Source organism: Pteropus alecto, unplaced genomic scaffold (assembly GCF_000325575.1).
Source record: "Pteropus alecto unplaced genomic scaffold, ASM32557v1 scaffold75, whole genome shotgun sequence".
In the NCBI taxonomy this organism is placed as follows: domain Eukaryota; kingdom Metazoa; phylum Chordata; class Mammalia; order Chiroptera; family Pteropodidae; genus Pteropus; species Pteropus alecto.
In genome coordinates this window covers 31,253,479-31,273,602 of record NW_006440638.1, presented here as the reverse complement: position 1 = coordinate 31,273,602, position 20,124 = coordinate 31,253,479, and the positions used below count along the sequence as shown (strand labels likewise).

Genomic DNA, 20,124 nt, shown 5'->3' with positions numbered 1-20,124 from the left:
ATAAGAAGTTAGAAATCCAGAACTTTTTAAAATTCTCTCATTTCCATTCCTGTTACATTGAAGCTGGTACACGCAAGGTCCTACAGATATCGTAAAAAGCATTGCTCTACTTCCGTTCCATAGGAAGAGGTTCTTCAGAGGTTGCACTTTATAAAATTTCATTGTAAGAGGATCTATAATCATATTTTCAGATGAAAATAAAAAATATCTGATTATTTCTATGTCACTAGACGGTTGCATGAAAAGTTTATTTTCAAGTAGGGTGTCTGAAAGAATTTTATCATATATTGGAAGCAACCTCATTTTTCAATAATATTGTCAGTCATTTCATAGGCCATGGCTTTTCTGAGAGAAATCAAACTTCGGCATTTCAAAAGGATCATCTAGGGAGCCCAAGAAGAATGTAACAAACTAATGTAAAGATTTTAAAGTCAAGGAAACACCATTTCCTCTTTCCATACTATCCTCATTCACCTGAATTAGTCTCCTTTAATTTCTGAACCATCTTCCTGCAATATTGCAATAGCTAGTTCAAAACTATCTTTCTGAGGAATATACCCACTCTAGGCAAAACTCCAGAGAAGGCCTCTTCTCAATACCTCTTTGTCAGTATGTATTAGTCAGCTTTGCTGTAAAAACAACTCCAAAGCACCAATTGCTGATAACATGAACATGCATTTATCACTCATATATCTTTAACTACACAGCAGAGGCTAACATCTCCATGTTCCTTAGAATCTTTCCTCCCACAGAGGTTTCCCCTTTAACTCTGCCTTGCAGCATTTGGCCTCTTCTGGAAGAATCTCTTATTTTTATAACAATAATAATTTTATAATATAGTCACTTATTCATGTAGAAAAAAGAGAGTATTATTATATATGAAAGCCTTTAGAGATCAGCAGCAGTAAGTAAAGCCTCCTCTCAGAATCCTTTTACTAAACTACCACTTAATTGGATCCCCAAGTACTTTACTGTTTAACTATTTGTAATGATCTGTTCAATATCTATCTTCCCCATTAAGCTGTAAGCTTCATGATGGCAGACCCTTGATCTGTTTTGTTCATTACTATATTCTCAGGAATTAGCAGAATTCCAGGCACATAGTAGGTGATCAGTATATATTTGTTAATTGATTGACTGATGCTAGACTAATTGCTTAATATCTTAGGGCTTTAAATTTTTACATCTATAAAATCAGGGGATAAACTAGATCATCCTCAAAGTCCTTACCAGATGGAACTAATTTGTTTCATAATTAGTGGAGTGTACTGATGCCTGCAACTTACTGTGAAGTGCATTAAAAACATGATGGATGGTTGAATGCATAGAGGGATGGATAGATATGGGATAAAGCAAGAATAATACAATGTTATTTGTAGAATATAGGTAGTGAGTATAAGGATGTTCACCATACAGTTACTTCAACTTCGTTTATTTTTAAATTTTCATAATAAAATATTGGGAAAATGTGGGGTTCAGAATAGCCTACAACATGGACTTTGGTAGGAAAAAAAGCCGAAGAAAATAATTCATTATAAAAATAATTAAAAAGAGTTCAAGATGCTGAATAGAACAAAGAGACAAAAGAGATACATACATGTTAATGAAATTGTGTGAATCTGCAAACAAACTATGTAAGTAGTAGGGGCAATAAGTGTAAGAGTTTGTAAGAGCAACAATCATGGTGGACCACTAAGGTGGGCAGAAAGTGCTTCATAGGTAGGCATTATATCAGCTGGGCCTTGAAAGATATGCAATCTGGATAGGTAGTGAGAATAAGAACAGAAATTTTTAAAGGGCTGAGGATAGCTGAAAATGGTAAAGTGAGTATATATGAGGAGCAAGAATGCAAAAGCAAGGACAGTAAATTTCACATCAGCTTAGCTGCAACTAAATAGGGGAAAATAAGTTTGAAAAGCAATAATGATAATATTAGGATTTTTCTTATATGTGTGAGGTACCTGCACACAGCACTTTCCATGCATTATCTAATTTAAATCTAACAGCCATATGAGGTATTACTATTACAGTTGTAACTAGTAAGGAAACTGAGGTTTAGAGAAGTTTAGTCATTTGCCCAAGGTCACACAGCTAACAAGTGGTAGAACTTTTACTGAAACCACATTTGCTTGGCCCCAAAGCCCAAATACCTAACCACTAGACATATTCCTTTTCTGGTAAATTGAGGTTAGACTCTAAGGGGCCTTGAATACCAAGATAAGGAGTTGGGGCTTCCCTCTCTATGCCTGGAGACCAGTGAAAGATTTTGATAATCAGAGGTTTTAAAAGAAGTGTACCTTACAGAAATAGGCAAGAGATTGAAGCCATAAAGCACAATTGTCACAATAAGAGGTGTGAATAAAGGCCCTGATCCAGAATAATAGCTATGGGGGTAAAATAAAGATATAGTCTTTAAGAAGAAATAATTTACTGACTTCTTGCGACTAATATTTTATTGAAATATATTGATAAATTTGCTGTTTAGGTGTTAAATATTCAAAAGTGTCTCTAGAGCTCAAGAGTTATATTGTATTAGCCTAGTGAAACTCCAAAGGCAACTGAGCAGCCCAAATGTCATTCCAGTCCACTTGCCAAGCCACTCACGTCTCAAGGCTAGTTTGAGGTTCTTCTGAGTTGTTCAGTGGCTAAGTTATCTAATGGGCTCCTTTGGGCCTAGTCTTGGCCATTCTCTATCATTATCCCTGAACTCCAGAGTGGCTCCAAGAAGTCCAAACTTGTTTCATGCCATTAGTATTCTCAAAGAACTATTCTCCCTTCCCCAAGAACTGGATCTCGAACAACCACAGCTTGTTAGGTAGTCACTGAACTTAACCTGATCCACCTGGATGGCTGTGGCTGTCTGCTGTGAACTGCCTGGAAGAGTTAGCTGAGGAGGAGAAATTCTTATCAAAAGACATGTACATGGATATGAAGGCACATGAAAATGACCAGAGGGGCACCTGGAGATCATTCATTTATACACAGGGTGGGATCCTGAAACAGATTTCTGGTGTTTCTTCTCTTTGATAAAGGTGGCAGGCTAGAAAATATGGACCATGAAACAGAAAAAGAGACTTCCGAAAATATAGACCAGTAGATGGGCACATGTACGTGTGTGTGTGTGTGTGTATGTGTGTGTGTCTACAGCAATATCCAAGAGAGATAGAAAGCAGGTTCTCAGAGTGATCGGGTGTTGAACAGGAGGAGAGAACAGCAGAGGGAAAGAATAATTGCATTATTTTCTCCATATGTTTATAATCAATAGGCTTTGAAGTCCAAGGAGATTTGTAGAAGGAAGAGTATCATTCAAGTGTGAGCCAAAAGCTCAGACATTGGGAAGTCCCCTATAGTGAGGACTGCCACATGAGTTATTGTGAGAATCTAACAAAATGATAGAAGAATCAGTGCTTTTTAAACCATATAGTGCCTTTAAATTGCAAAGCACTATATAAACTGTGAAATACTACATAAGTGTAAGGGATAATGGTTATGATTATTTGAGGAAAATATTATTCTGAAAGTCGTTTGTGACTTGAGAATTAGACAATAATGTTATTTTTAACAAACAACAGAATTTGCCCATTGAAATACATCTTCTCGCTTTCAAAATCAATAATCTTGATGGCACTTGACATTTATTTCAAAGAGAAACTATTCAAAACATATGAGACTCTTTTTCTGGGATCAATTTCCTTCAGAACCAGTTTACAAACCACACAAAATTATCTCATTAATTTATAATCACATTGTATTTTGAACCTGACATATTTTCTAGCTTAATCATCAAAGTTGACTCCAAAAGAATTCTAAGCATTTTTTAAAAAATCAATATTCATTCCCTAAAGCAATGATTCTTAATTTGTGTGTGTGTGTGTGTGTGTGTGTGTGTGTGTGTGTGTGTGTGTGTGTTGAGAACCTGCTAAAATGTACAATACACAGAACAGTTTGCATGGGAATCTCTAGATTACCAGGTAAAGAATTCCTGATCTTCCAAGAGTTACAGAATTCAAATTTGAAGGCTACAGATCTGAGGGCAATTATTTTCTGAACATAAGAAGAACATGAATGTTTAGTCTCCCAAAGGAATTGTATGAAGGAAACCATATTACTGTAGGAATGATCATATGGTACGAGTGTTTAAAACTTAGCCCATTAGAGTCATATGTGGTCTGTGTTGTCATTTCTATAGCTGCAGTGGTTTTTAGGTGTATGTGTGTTCTTTGCTAGTAGGATGCTTAGGTAGCAGCATTTGCCTCCCCAGTTATCTACCCTCAACTCACTTTAACCAACTCAAACTAAGAAAGTCATAGTACTAGGAAAAGGCATTAGTTAGGCTGAAATTGCCTTAGAGGCCTACCTGGTTCAAGGAGAGGATGATAGGCATGCTTGACTGTCCTTTAGCTCATTGGTCCTCAACCTTTTGGCACCAGGGACCAGTGCTCCTATGAAAATCTAGCGCCTGATGATTTGAGGTGGAGCAGAGGCAGTGATGCTAGCGCTGTAGAGCCACCGCAAATACAAATGAAGCTTTGCTCACTCACCTGCTGCTCGCCTTCTGCTGTGCAGCCTGGTTCCTAACAGGCCACCGACTGCAATCGGTCGTCAAGGTTCAGAGATTAGGAACCCCTCCTTTAGCTGCTCCTGGAGGAGTCCTGGCTATGGGGAGTTTGGGGCTTAACACTGGTGTTCCTTTTTATGAGACAGAGAAGATTTCTTACCATCCCCTCACACACCAACCATGGTTATATACAGACATGAGATAAATTCACTCATTTATTTCTTTAAAAAAAAATCCTCGGAAAGGGAATATTGTTCTCATTTTATAGATGAAAAAATTGAGACACAGTAAAGCTAAATGACTTATAATAAAAGCCAATTAGCTAATAATTATCAAAGCCAGAGTTTAAACTCATATTTGATTTCAGAGCCCAGGCTCTTCCTACTGCCAGCACTGCCTCTTCCCATTTCTTCCCTGGCCTCTGTGAAATGCTCCAGTTAGCATCTCCCTCCCTGAAGGGCCCCTGGAAATGAAACCCATTCATTTACCTCGCAAAGAACAGTGTCCCCGAATGGCCCATCAGACACCTAGGACTCAGACTCATTTGCTTCTATTGCTAACTTCCTTCATGGCTGTGACAAGCTCCTTAAGTTGCCTGGGCCTCGGTTTTCTCATCTGTAAAATGAGAGGATAAAAGTAAATGAAACCTCCAGCTGAAAAATTCAGTGACTGAATTCTGTTTGCTCATCCCATTCCCCCAGCTGGCATGCCTATCTTGTGGGTTGCTCACCTCTAGGGCGCCGCCTTCTCTGACCACCCCAGCTACAAGTATGCTCGACGCCAACACCACGAACTGCTTGCTGTCCATTTTACACTTACATGTCTCATCTCTTTCATTCTCTAAGTTATCTGAATTCCTCAAATATTTTTGTTTCTTTAACTCCTATACAGCATTCTAATTTATAAATAAATCAATTTGTGTTTGAATTCCCCCATGAGAGACAGTGGGTTTCCATTTTTCACAAATGATGCTGAGACTAATATTCTTTTACGTGCCTCCTTGATTACATGTGTAAGAGATTCTCTAGAATGAATGTCTAGAAATGGAATTGCTGAGTCATAGGGTTTGTGCATTTGATACTGCCAAATTTTTCCCTGAAGTGATAGTACCAACGTCCGTTCCCACTTGCAATGTGTAAGATTTCTGTTTCCATATCCGCACCAATACCTATCAAGTTTATTTTTTCCCCCAAACTAACATTTTGACTGCATTTGCCTTATGGCACTTACCACTTTCTTCTTTATATTTGTTTATATGCTACTGGGCTGTAAAATTTGTGAGGGCAGAATCAATTATATTCTTCCCACAAAATTTATTGATCTTAGTGAATACATAATAGAGTTGTGAACAAATAAATGATGAGCAGAATTAATTCATCTTGATCCAAGGAGATGGGGAATTCCATAAGAGTAGGAATGAGGCATTCTATCTTTATTAATATGGGATAAAATATAGGTAGGGAATCCTTATTAGTGGCAGAGATGGTTGCACAGTGGTCACAACTGGCCTATAGACCAAAGGTTTCAAGATCTATAATGGACTATCACCAAACTTTGGAAATCCCAGCATTAGATCAATTTTTATCATGGTAGTCATTCAATACTTATTGATTGTTGTATGTGGACAATTTAGAGTCTCTGGGGCCATCTTTATTATGTACCAAGAGAGCTGTTTCTGAGTGGAACTCCCCAGCCTCTGGCCCTACCCCATTATCAAGGTTTGGATAGAATCCATGCGTCCTTTGGACTAGGGTGGTGCATGACCTATGGTAAATTCCTCCCCTTTTTGTCACCCTAGCAGTTCCAGGCTGACTCATTTTCTAAATAAGCCACTTGTGGTTTTTGGTCTGACATCAAATCTGGAAGAATGAGTAATTTTTTAAGAACCAGAATTATATTTGATCAGAAAAAGATATCTGTGTACGTTACACCAGTAACAAGTACTCCAACTTTCCCCACCCCTCCTTTCCCTGGGGCCAAGGGATATATAGAAGGTGAAGGAAGGAAGTGGGTATGGTGAGAAGAATTTTTGTGCACATCTCTTATTTTGTTAACACTTATTTTGTTATGTACATTTTAATAAAATTATATCTTGTTGTCTCTGCTAGATTAATAAAAGTAATAATAGCGAAGTAGTCAGGGCCATGAGTTCTGCTGCTTCGTTGCTTGGGTTCCAATCCCAGTTCTACCACAAACCAGTTGGGTGATCTTAAGCAAGTTATTGAATCTTGATGTGCCGCCATTTCCTCATTTGTAAAATAATAGTACCTCTAATTCAGGGTTGTTGTAAGAAATAAATGATTTGATATGTTAAGTGCTTAGAATTCTTCCTGGAACTTAGTAGGCACTATGGAAATGTTAGTAAATATTTCTCTCAGTCCATCACAATGTTTATACTCATTAAATGCTTAATAAATGCTTTTAAATAAAAGAATGCATTCTATTAAATCATATTTGGAATCAGGGGAATAGATGTGACTACAAGTGGTATACTCTTGGTTGGAAATGGAAGGAGTCATGAAGATCAATTCCCTTGAGCATAGGTATCTCTTACCCCGACCTTTCTGTTCGGTTTTTGAGTAGTTTGTTCCCTAGTTATATGTGTTGTGGTGGGAGGAGGGCTGCCATCCCTACCCCAGGTGTCATTCAATTGAAGTTCTACTTCTTGCTTTTTAAGTGTAAGAAGGTATAGCTCTAGATCCTTGAATCCTGAAAGCATGGGCTGAGTTAGAAAGAGACCCTGGCACCAGAGAAATTCATTCTCTGACTCTCAACATCTACTGCTTGTGAGGAGAGTTAGCAAGATAGTGGCATTTGGATGAGTGTTATTTTATTGAATTAGCAGAATGGGTAACATGTCGGAAATTATTTAAATAAAATGTTAGTATGCCAATTTCTTTTTATCAGTGCAGATGTAGTGTTTATCTTACATTTGTGGTTTGGGGGAACATACTCTTAAGTACCGGAGAATCATGAAGAAGACAGAGTGAAATCCCCCAGAGCCCACCCTCCATTGTGGGCCTCTTCAGGATGCCTGGGGCTTGCAGTACTCCATTCACTGGAGCCAGCTGGTCCAGCCTCATTGGTACCATCATGTGGACTTTAGTTGAGGAGCTTGATGGACTAGACAAGTAGGTCTGACTTGGCTGCTACAGGAGCAAGAGTGGTATGCATGTCAGAAAGTCTCCAAATTTAGTAAAATTGGTAGAAATGCTGAGTTATTGAAGGAAGTCCAGCTGTCCTGGAGGAAAATGATTCACTGGGGAGGTGTCAGGAAACCCAGCATAAGTGTCACCCCCTTGGAAACAGTTGTACACCTACAATCACACTCACGCATAAACACATTCACACACATACTGATGCAAACAGCTTCACCCTTCTAGACTTTTCCTTTCTCTACACTCACAATCACACACACATGACTCACATACACTCTCTCAGTCAAAAGGGTGGCTTAGGGGAGACCTCATGGCTGAATCAAATGCTGGTTAATGCTGCTGCTTTTATTACACCAATGGTCTTAACATTTATTTGGAAATGAACACAAAACTGGGTATACTGCTGTTACAGTGGCATGCATTCTCTACAGTGCAGCTTTGGAGCTCAAGATCACTGCAGCACGCACACAAGAACCGCGCTCCAGAGAAGGGAAAAGGGGAAAACTGCAGATCCTTGTTCTCTCCAGTATCAGTAGATTAAAGGTGCTTCACCACGACAGCAGTTGAGGAATCTTGTGTGCTGGGCAGCTGTGTTTTAAACAGCTAAACAGGTGTGACAAGGAATCTAGGTGTGGGTAAGTTCCTAGCATTTAGAGCCAAGAGTATTTTTGGACACGTATATACTTCCCAAACAGGCAGCACTGACTAAAGGAGTGGCATGCTTAGCACTGCATCTGAACTAGGTTAAGCTACTAGGAGCCTCAATGAAGGGAATCTTGGTTTCACAAGGAAGAATAAGACACAATGGCGCTGTCACAATAAGGCCACTAAACTCACAGCAAACAATGACCTCAGAGGAAGCTCTCAGGACTACAGGAAAGCAGCTCTATCCTCTCTGATGTCAGGTGCCCTTGCTGGTTAGGCATCTGCCCTGAGACCTTCATATGGTCCTTTCTGAGCTGCACAACATCACTTAGCACGACGGAGCAGAGGAAGGGGCCACACAAGTCAAGGTCATGGGACATCACCACCAAACGTGGTTGACTGTTGTTGGCAAATGTCTCAGATGCCTTTCCCGGTTGGGCCGGGAGCCCTCATGTGTCTGGAGAGCTAATCTGAAAAAAGGCTGGCAAAGGACTTCCTCAAGCTCCGGATGGTCTCTGCTTTGGCTTCATCCTCATTGGTTGAAGACCGGAAGAAGGAGGACTCAGAGAAGCTGAAGGCATTTGTCAGGGACTGCGACTTGCTTGAAGATAAAAACCAGAGAGAACATGAGACGGTGGTGTTCCCAGCCAGGTAGGGAAGGACGATGACATGAAGATACACAACCAGAACCCCATGCCCGCCCCAGGGAGAACAGGGTAATAGAGAAAGCCAGCAGAGGTCCTGCTACCAGGACTCTGGGAGGTCCCTGTGCTATTTTCTTCACCTTCAGTGCTGCTAAAAAAGGAAAGGGTGGGGGCAGTGAGGGAGAGAGGGAGAAGGGGGAAAAGAGAGAAGAGAAAGAAGAAGGGTAAGAGGAAGAGGGGGTGACTCAAAGGATGTTTCTTTTATTTAATGCTAAAGGGCCCATAGGCTAAATTTCAAAGGCTCTTGGTAAGTACTAATCTAGGAATCTCACACCCTTCCCCTCTTCGGAAATGTAGCAACTATGGGCCTATGGACTCTTGCACTGTCTTTTCCATCAACTGTGAAGTAGTGGAACCAGCATCAGAAGACCCAGGTCAACGTCTTGGTTTCTTATTTGCATTATGCAGATGGTTGGTGAAATGATCTCTAGCCCTTTTCAGCAATTTCATTATGTTTTTTTCTTTGATCCCAAAAGAATCTTTTGGCTTGGTACAAACTCTAATGGTCAATTTACCTGTCCTTAAAATGAACATAATATCACCCTTTGCAGCCTTCCTAAGAGGAGCTTTAATATGAGGTCTGTGGGGTTCAGGGTATCCAGGGGCAAGATACAGTCGGCCCTCCAAATCCATGAATTTAACCAACCGTGAATAAAACATATTTGAAAAAAAATCCCAGAAAGTTCTAAAAAGCAAACTTGAATCTGCCATAAGCTGAGCACTACACTGAATCCATGTGAACGAAGATGTGTAGGCATACCCTGCGGTAGCCTATATGCAAATATTGCACCATTTTAGATAAAGGACTTGAGCATCTGCGGATTTTGGTATCCCCAAGGTGCCCTAGAAAAAATCCCCTGTGGATGCTGAGGGACAACTGTGCATATCATGCCTATACAAGGTTATTGGATAGGTTTCTAATGAAAAAACCCAAATTGCAGATATTTTAGGGACTTTGGAGGCAAGAAGGTTGAGGGGAGGCCAAGCCCAGCACTCTAGACGAGGACCAGAGGTCTGATGTCTCCAGTGGCCCATCTTCTCTCCTTCTTGACTTCTACTGTGTCTCTTTCCTGCTGGTTTCTGGCTCCAGAGCTCTTCTTCAGGTGTCTTAGAACTCCCAGCCTTCCCCTAAATTCAAGGTGCAGTCCCAGAAACTCCCTTCTACAGAAGTGTGTGTGAGCAGTTTCTCTCCTCCTGCAGTGACTGTGAACAGATGCCCCACCTCTCATTAGGGCTGGGGACAAGCCCCATCGTGCTGGTTTCTGGGAGAGGGGACTCTGCTGCAGGCACAGGCTGAGGACACAGGGTATAAGCCTCTCACTTGTCATCAGATGCTGTCTCTATTCAACAACTTCAGGCCAGAGGAAGTGATAACCCAAAGATCTGCCCTTAGACTTGGGCCAGAGTTGGCTAATGAGAAGGTAGAAAAGATTAAGAAGACAGCACACACATTTTAAAAAAAAGGGGTTGAGAGGAAGTTATGGGGCAGGTGAGAAATGAAATGTGCCACTGGCCAGAGCTGGGGAGCAGGAGTGAGTGATGTTCCTCCTGTCAGGAAGGACTGGAAGACCAAGAGAAAGTGGTCATCTGGACCACCGGAGCCCCAATCCTGGCTCTGTCACTAATTAGCAGAGTGACTTTAAAAAGAAAATGAATCAAATCTCTCTGAGCCATATTTCTCATCTATGCAATGACTAGATAATCTCTAAGTGGCTCATTTGAGCCCTAAAATTCTACAGCTCCCTTTTTTCCCCTCTCTAAAGATTCTCATCATTTTACTCTGGGAAACAGTGATGCATCTCTACCATTTTCCCAAGGCTACAGCTGTGTGTGCTGACAATGATGACAGAGAGTTGTTTGAGGAAATTGAAGAGAGGCATCTCTGGTTCTGTGGGAGAGGGTAGAACTGACCACCATTCACACCCAGGTGCTGTCCCTCCTAAGTACAGCTATACTGTTTCCTAGGGGTCCTCAGTTCTTCCTTTAAAGCAGAATAGTACAATGGGAGCTTTTAGGGTTACTCATGGGAATGTGAGAACCCCTCAGGATGGAGTTCCTCAGGGCCTCTATCTGGGCCCTACTTCCCCTTTTCCTTCTGGGCCTTGCTGATTTCATACCCTAAACTGTGAGTCAGAGGCAAGAAAAAGAATTTTTTTTTTTTTAGAGAGAGAGACACACACATGCACACAGAGAAAGGAATGGAATTAAGAGTAGGAGACAGGATTAAAAAAAACAACAACCCTAACCTAGTATAAGAATAGGAGAGGGAGTAGTAACTCTGCTTTATTGCTAGTCCTCAGGAAGAAAGGGGAGGATTTGAGCTTCTAGACCTTAGACTTTCACTTCCCTCTTTTTTCTCCTCCCCAATCAACCTCTATCAGGCACCCAACCTCCAACAAAACAAAACAAAACAAAACAAAACAAAACAAACAAACAAACAAACAAAAAACCAAAACCCCCCAGAACCCCACAAAAATATCTATAGGAGGAAGCCTGACTGAAGGTGCTTTCTAGCAGCTCTGGAGCCCAAAGTCTGCGAGGAGGGGCAGGAAGGGGGGTGAGGAAAGAGCTGCTGAGTTGTCTCTTACTTGAGCTGTGGGTGAGGCTGGGGCTTCTGTGGTGGAGCAGCCGGGGGTGGCTGGGCTTCTGCCAGGGAGCTGCTGCTGGAGGGTGCATCTCCGTGGGTGGTGGGGCCTCCCGGTCGCTGAGGAGCCGAGAAGGAGGAAGAAGAGGAGGAGGAGGAAGAGGAGGAAGGTGGCACTGATGGTCCGGGGGGAGGCCGGCGTGGAGGCAGCACCTTGCCTGGGGGTTGCATTCCTTGGGGTTGCCCAGGGCCCCCTAGGTTCAGTACAAGAAAAACTTCATAATTCAACCATATCAAAGGGTTTCCTTGTTAAAATATATGTCTCAAAGGGTGTGGTTAGTTAATTACCAAAAGGATAAGCTCTATTACAAGAAGCCACCAGAGGCTCTGAAGGACTCCAGAGTGAGTTGCTGGTTACCCTCATACATCACTACTACTTGCTCCTCCTCAGAGACACAGCACTGCAGTCACAGCAGAAGTTGGGAAGACAGGGAAGAAACTATAGGATGGCGGCCCTGATCAGAGGTGAGCTCTCTTACAGAAGACCCCCCAGATCAGAGGGACCCCACTTCTCTTTCCCAGAGGTTCCTCAGGCACTGGCCAACTTGCCCCATGGTTGACTAGGAGGTCTCAAGTTCCACACAGCAGACAGCACAGGGCGGTGGAAAGAATGGTCTGGGAATCAGAAAACCCATGACGTAGTCTATCGGTGATTCCTTGAGCAAGTCAGCAAACTTCTTTGGACCTCAGTGTTTTCAATCGTAACACTGTTAAAAAGCAGGTCTTAGTTTTAGTTATCTTTCAAGACGGTAGTGTTTTGAAGATTATAATGGATAAGAAAGCTTTCAAAAAGTATTCTGTGCCTTATGATCATTAATGATCTGTGACAAATTATTTTTATGGAGCTAGCCTTTGTCCCGCTCTGAGCCTACATGTGTCTGATTGCCACACCCCGCCCTACCAGGGCTTCATTTTAGCATTAACTTACACTCATACCCATAATGAATCTTTTGTTTCCAGGCACTTTTTTGCCTCTTAGTACCATTTTAAGGGCTCTAGTCCCTTTCGGGTGAGTATGGTGAAATTCTCCAGAAATCCAAGCCCCATTTCCACCTTGGGATGTTGTGGGCACCATCTGGCAAAGAAGACACCCCCTCAGAAAAAAAAAGAGGACCAAGATACCCTTTTCCCAGCATAAGACAGAAAACCATCTGGCAACCTGGAGAGAAAAAAAGGCCATCCTTCCTCTAGGGGTTGATAGGCAGGAAGTATGGTACCAGATTGCTCAGATTTTGCAGAGGGGCTTCCTATACTAAGAAATTGAAAGATGTTCCCATCAGCACATACGAACTAGTAGAAATGATGTATACCTGGCCTGGAAGATCCAATCCCAGAGTCCATATCTATGGGCCTATTAGAAGGAGTAGGCTTATAGAAACTCAACAGCAGCTAAGAGTTGCAACTTTGTTTTCTAGAAACACCAGAATACTTGCATCCTCTGGAGAGGCAGAATTCTATGTCTACATCACTATGTCTATATCCATGATTGTCAGTCCATTTCCCCACTCCATGGCATGGGTTCCAGTTTATCATCAAGTACCAATTAATACCGGAGTTAGTTACACATAAATAAATACATAAATGAATAAATGGAATTTTGCATTTGCATGTTTAAGAATTTCCAAATTCAAATTAGATAACTATTGAAGATGACAGATTAGCAGATTAATTCATATTAATTAGTCTTTGCCTTTTCCAAAGTTTGGCATCATTTATATTAGCATTTTCTTATAAAGTGCTGCAGGTTGATAGCTCAGCATCTTGTACCAGAAATCTGAGTACTTTCCCACCTCTAAAGAGATGCTTGAATAGCCAGAAACTTTACAACTTAACACTGAAGACAGATATAACTTTTCCTTTATTGCACATTAAGCTGTACAAGAGAGTCACAAAAGAGAGGTACTTCAATCACACTTCCAGCATTGGCTGAGTTTCTCCCAGCTGGATCGGTACAAAAAAAGGGGACAACATCAGAAAAGAAATGGGTACAAAACACCTGAATGGCAATCCTATACTGTGACATGGATGTCCCCCAGGACATAGAATTGTCCTTTAGCATGCTGCCTGAGGGCATATGACAGTCAGGGTACACTGTCTGTTTGTTTTTGGCAGTTTCTTCCCCACCTGAGAGACCTTGGCTGATACCACCCTGGAGCCTGACTGAATTCAAATGGAAAGATTGTATTTGCGGTTCACAAATGTCACATGAAAAGCACCTAGATGTTCACACTGATAACATGCAGAGAAGCAACACTACCATCAGCTCACCACTTGGACAAAAAATAAAAATAAAAATAAATAAAATGTGTTTCTTCATTCTAGAAAATGTTGCTTTATTCCCTTCTATCATTTAATCGAATTGGGAGGTATTTAAGGACCTGATTCTTATGTAACCCACCTGGAAGTATGTAAATATATATATGTGTATATATATATATATTTATTTACAGATTGACTGCCATCATCATCTAAAGGAGGATCACAGACAACATTCACTTTCTGTGCATTTCCCTATAGCTTCAGAATTTGCCAGCAACCAAAGGAGAAACCAGGGCAGTGCCCCTTGACACACAAATCATGTTACATACTACCAACACTAGTTATTCCTCAAACCTGATAATCCAGAACAGTGACATATTAGTATAGAAATGAGAGAGAATGTAAAAGTAGAGCCAGAAGCATTTCTTCTAAAACTGCTGGCATGAACTTCCATGGACCGTGGTGCTAGAGGAGGGAGTTGGTGCCCATTCCCAGTGTGGCCAGGAGGTGGCAAGATGAGGCACTGAACCAAAGGTCTGGTTTAATTAACTACCTCATCACTACCAGAAGGAAAGAGAACAAACTGGTGAGGGTTCTTTAAGAACCACGGCTGTGCTGCCTCTGCCCCAAATACAACCAAGCTGAAATCTGAGACAGTTTTTCCCAGAAAAGATAAAGCTCTTCATTATCTGGACTCCAGAGGGCTCTTAGAACAGCTGAAAACTAAAGCCGGAGTCCACTTAAGGGTTCTGCAGGCAGTGTACCCACTCAAGTGAAATGGGACATTTTTGATTTGATCTTGTGTTATGATGCCTCAGGAGAGGCCAAGAGCAAAATGGCTGAATCCTTCCCAGACTTTCAGTAGCTCCCTGCATTCTATATCTAAAACTGCTAAAGATCATCTCTGTACACAGGTCAAGCTTTGGGGACTGTGAAGAAGCCTCAGTTCTACAGAAGCGCACACATGGCCAATTCAGAAACAGCAACAAAGAAGAAACAACTTAAGGGGACTGAGATCAACATAGAAAATACAAGTTCACTTTGATTGATATTGCACATCAGCGGCCCCATTTTTTTTGTCTAATCTCATAGCTAATTAGTTCATAATAAAAATGAAGGGTACACTGGGATGTAAAATACAGAACACATTCCTGCAAATAGCTTGTTCTTTGTATTTCACGTAATCACTAAAAACACAAGAACTTTACAGGCACAGCCAGCCGATTCACATAAACTCAAACTGCACCACATTTTAGCAAATGGAGAAAAAGGTAGATGACTTCAGATTCAATGGATGAAGCTATGGAAATTAGACCTTGAAAATCTCTTAAACTTCTATCTATTTACCCTAGTCATGCAGAAAGGAAGCAAAAAGCACAGTTCATTGAAGATCCCAAGCACATTCATGGAGGTAAGCAGGAGGTGGGGGGTGGTTTAATCTGAGCCTGGGATGAGGGGAGCAGGAGAGGAGTTGGGTTTTGTTTTTGTGGTCTTTGTTTCTCCCCTGTCCAGCCCCTATTCCTGTTTCACCCCACATTGTGTAATCTTTAAAAAATACTATCAAACCACCCAGAAGATACAGTCACACTGGACTTGGGAGAGGCACAATTCTTTTGTATACTGTTGACAAACAGCCCTGGAATCACGAGTTATACAGAGAAACATAAGTGAGCATTACAAGCACGAACAGGAACAGGTAAACAACCAGACAGAGGAGCTGACACTGCATAGGAAAAACACAGTCCAGTCAGCATTGAAAAAGCACAGAAACGGCACCAATGGGAGGGTCTGTTGCTCCCCTCCCCGCTTTCCTTTCTTTCCTTAAATGTTTTTGGCTTAAAATTTCTGCTTTGAAAAATTAACTACCAATCACTTTAAGAAGCTTGGACTTGTTTTGGCCCTACTGCAATGCCATTACAGTCGAGAATATACTGTAAACAACCTTGGGGGGGTGGACGCTGAGGTGGGGTCTTGCTGGAGTCCGGATCCTTAAGTGTTCCACTCTGGAAGACAAAAATGCAGAAAAGATAAAAACAAAACTCCAAGCAGATTCCAAAGAGAAACCTGTGGCTCTGTGGCATGGTTACAGTGGGATCTATGGGATCCAGTGAGATTTGGCCCAGAGGCTTCTGCTGTTCCAGAAATGCCTCAAAGGGGTTCTCTCTCACCTCTGGGGTGTTGCTGGGGCATGGCATAGGCAGTCTAGGGCTTGGAACCATTCTCATACACAATGTCTGAGACCTCCTCAGCCCCTTTTTCATTTTGCCCACTTATAGATTTATTCTTTCTGGAAGCTTTGAATTTTCTAACAGCATCTGGTTTATTCTATGGGAGCTGCCTGATGTCCAGCTTCCCGTGATACTCACAGGCCTAGCTTCACGAAGAAAAGGAGGGATCAACACCAAACTCCAGAGAGCAAGTTGGGTTTTAGGCGACTCCAGGGCCTGGAGAGCTGGGGAAGTGGTGGGTGTGTGTGTGGAGGGGAGGGGGGCGGGGGCGGGGGGAGTTAGACCAGGTGACTTGCCTAGACTTGGCTCTCTTCTTGTGGGAGTTAACTACCGGGTGAGATCAGCTGTGGGTCTAAATCAGGGGGGTCAGAGTCACTCCGGGCTGGCTGGAACTTTCACAGGGAGGGACTTGAGGGAGGGGGCAGTTGTTTATTTCCCAGAACCCTTCTTACCCAGAGGGAAGGAGTAAGATGTTAATGTTTGTAAAAGTGCTCAAGGCCAAGCTGTTTTCCCTCTCAAAGAATATCACTGCATTTTACCTAACAACAGGACTTCACTCCCAAGCTTCCTCTCCTCCCAGCTGTGATTCTGATTATGCCCTGACAGGATCAAAGATGCATGTGACTTCAGTTTGTCTAATATTTGTATTAAAGGCAGTGAGCTTTTGGAGCTTGAATTCAGCACAGGGGAAATGCTCTCTAAAGCCTAAGGGCTGCCAAGTGTGCCAATGGTGATGTCAAAGAGGGAGCTTCTGAGGCAAGGCTGCAAAATGGGCTGAGTTATGTCTTTAGCACTCTCCCACTTCCTCTCTTAGTGCTCCTCTCCCCTTGTGACACTTCCCCCCACTCCTCAAGCCCTACTCCCACGTTAAAACTGTTTCTCCTGTTCCCCATTTCCCATGGAGCTCTGATTTTGGCCACCAATCTCCCCTCCTGCCTATTAAGTCCCATTTTTAGCTCCACTACCAGGAAAACAGAAGTATTACCCTTTCTAGTATCATGGTCTTAATAACAGCATTGCCTAAAACTGTTCTGCTTAGATTATTTCAGATGGAAGGAAGAAGTGGGCCTTTAAAATGCACTTAGTATCCCACATTAGAGAGCATTATATCTATAATCCCCAACCTCACAGATCACAGCAAGAACATGACACTTGTTTCACTTCTTCCAAGCACTCTCATGGAATCCAGGAGGCTTGGTCTGAGCTGTGGCACTGAAATATCCAGACCCAATAAGCCAGCTAGAGACCACTCCATTCCATTAGCCATCAAGACTCATCATTTTTTTTCCCTCTTGGCATCTAAAATTCACCATTTTCTCTTCACCAACCCTGATCAGGCCTGTATCATTTCTTGCTTGGACTACTAGAATAGTCTCCTAATTCTTTAGTCTCGTCTCTCTCCAATTTATCTTCTCCATGACTACTTATTATCCTTCTAAACTCTTTCCTTAATTGCATCACTTTACTGCTCTAAAAGATTTATAGCTAATACTTTGTATATGCTAGGTAACATGATGGAAACTTTTATGCACAATGTCTCTTAAACCTTACAACAGCCCCATGAGGTAGAAACTATTATAACATCCCTAATTTTAGATAAAGAAACTGAGGCACAACTAAGTCAGGTAATTTGTCCAGGTTCATACAGTAGTGGCTAATGCAACTGGAATGTGAGTGCCAGCAGTCTGATGCTCACTTTCTCATTACCTAGAGAATAACATCCACGTTCTTCAGCCTGACATCAGGAACTTTCTTTAGCATGGTTAGAAACAATCCCTTGAGCCATTCTCCCTCATGTCCTAATCACACCTGCTCCTATCAGGCCTGACCTCTCAATGTTTATTCTCTAATCTAGGCCACTCCATTGTTTATGGCGAGTACCCTCCAGGAGTACTTTTTCTCTCCTTTTCTACCAACCGAATCCAACACATCCTAGAGGTCTAAGTTAAGTTCTATCCCATTCATGAAATCTCCCCTCCTGACTATCCATGTTAATTGTCATCTCTTCTCCAAACTCCTATAATAGCACTTAGGAGACTCATACTACTGAAGGGGGCATCTGCAGTATTAACTTGTTATCCTGAAGACTGGGATGATGCTTCTAAGAAGACAGCCAGATCCTTGAGGGCATGGACTAAGTGTCTTCATCTTCCCATGAATTCCTAACAAATATAGTGCCCATTTTTTTTTTTCAAAGAAAATTTTGGATATGTGGCCTAATATGGGAATTAATTATTAAAAGTTAAAATAGAATCAGGGATAATTTTGGAATATTCAAATCTTGTCATTTTACGAACATCATCAAGCACAGGGCTAAGCATAAGAGGTCCTTAAATGCTTGTTAAATAAATGAACATGTAACAACTATAATGAAAATCCAAAATGGAGCAGACTATAAATCTTTTAAAAGAAAAACATTGTTAACCGCTCCCCTTTTTTTAAAAAAAGGTTTAAAATGTTAAACTATATTTTACTTGGTATTAACTCTGGTGAGCAGATCTGAAAATGCTCAGGTTAGGGAATGAAACTTGAGGCCTGTTATAGGTGCCTGTATATCAATCTCAGAGGTAAAGTCAAAACAAGCCTCAAAGCAGCAATAATTGCTCCCACCAAGATGGTCTAACTTAGCCAAGCTGGGGCATTTTGGGCCCAACACTTCTTTCCTGTTGTGATCTCTTCTTTCTTTTAACCTGGCTGCCAGCTGGATGAGAAGTCTGGGGCCAGGATATAGTATTTGATATTGGGAGCACGGAATATAAGGGTTGCCTTTTTACCTGGAGCTGGGCACTAACCTCACTCCCCGAAACACACACACACACACACACACACACACACACACACACACACACCCCACCCAAGTCTACAATAGCAAGTCTTTATGATGGGGTTGCAGAATGATTAAGGAATTGGGCTTTTGGGTTAGGCAGACCTTGAGTTAAATCTAAACCTACCACTTAACTAGCTTGTAACCTTGGGCTAGTTATTTTGCCCCTCTGCACCTGACTTTCAAAAGGTTTTTGTGATATAAAGATTGATTATCTATCCATCTATCTATCTATCTATCTATCTATCTATCCATCCATCCAGATATCTATAAGCACCTGGCCCTGGTAGGTGCTAAATAAAATATAATAGATGCTGGTGATGGTGATACTGATGAGGTCTTTTCCTCAGAAGCTCCATTGTTTCCTAGGTCTCACTCCCATGATGGAATATACCATGCAGTGGGCTCCCATTCCTGGGCTTCAGAGAACTTTATTCTGTTGTGATGGTACAGCCTCCTCTGGGCTCCCTCACAAGCCATCAGAGTTATGCCCTCGTTGCCTGATAGGGATGTTCAGATGAAAGACAGCAAAATTCATAGTTTGTGGAGCCACTAGACTGGCTCTTGGCAGTTCCCTCCCCCAGGGTGTTACCCTGTACCACTGATGGCTGCTAATGAATCATCTCGGGCATTGGTCAAGAACATCTTAAGATTTCTTCTCCCAGAGAATTGTCATTGTCAGAGAAAGTTATGGAAGACCATAGAGCACAAGGGCAGAACCAGAGCCAATGGGCAGAAGCCCCAGCAGAATAGACTTTCACTTTTTGGAAGAACTTTGTATAGTTAAAACAGTGCAAGAGGCTGTCTTGGGAGGTGGGTGTGTCCATGCAGAGGCTAGAGAATTACCTGGCAAAGATACTGAGAATATGCCTTCATTAATTATGAGACAGAGATGATGAACACTATAGTTCCTTCCAACCCTGACAATCTATGATTCCAGGAAAAAAAACTTTAAAATCCCATATATAAAGCTTTAATGGGATAATTCCAGACACTCATAGGATGAGATGACAGGAATAATAATGTCATGAAGACAGGCCCTACCTCTCCAAGCCATAGAAGTATACAAATAAGACACCCAAGGATGAACTGTGCCCAAAAGTT

General features: G+C 41.8%; 1 protein-coding gene across 1 annotated transcript in view; it reads right to left on the bottom strand.

Moving 5' to 3' along the window:
* Nucleotides 1-13,544: 13,544 nt before the first annotated feature.
* The window catches only part of SYN2 (synapsin II), a 158,173-nt gene continuing 151,593 nt past the window's right edge, over nucleotides 13,545-20,124 (bottom strand). Inside the window, exon 11 of the mRNA XM_025050852.1 lies at nucleotides 13,545-15,971. Coding sequence (XP_024906620.1) covers nucleotides 15,843-15,971 — 129 coding nt within the window. The 3' untranslated portion in view covers nucleotides 13,545-15,842. The remainder of the gene's footprint in view (nucleotides 15,972-20,124) is intronic.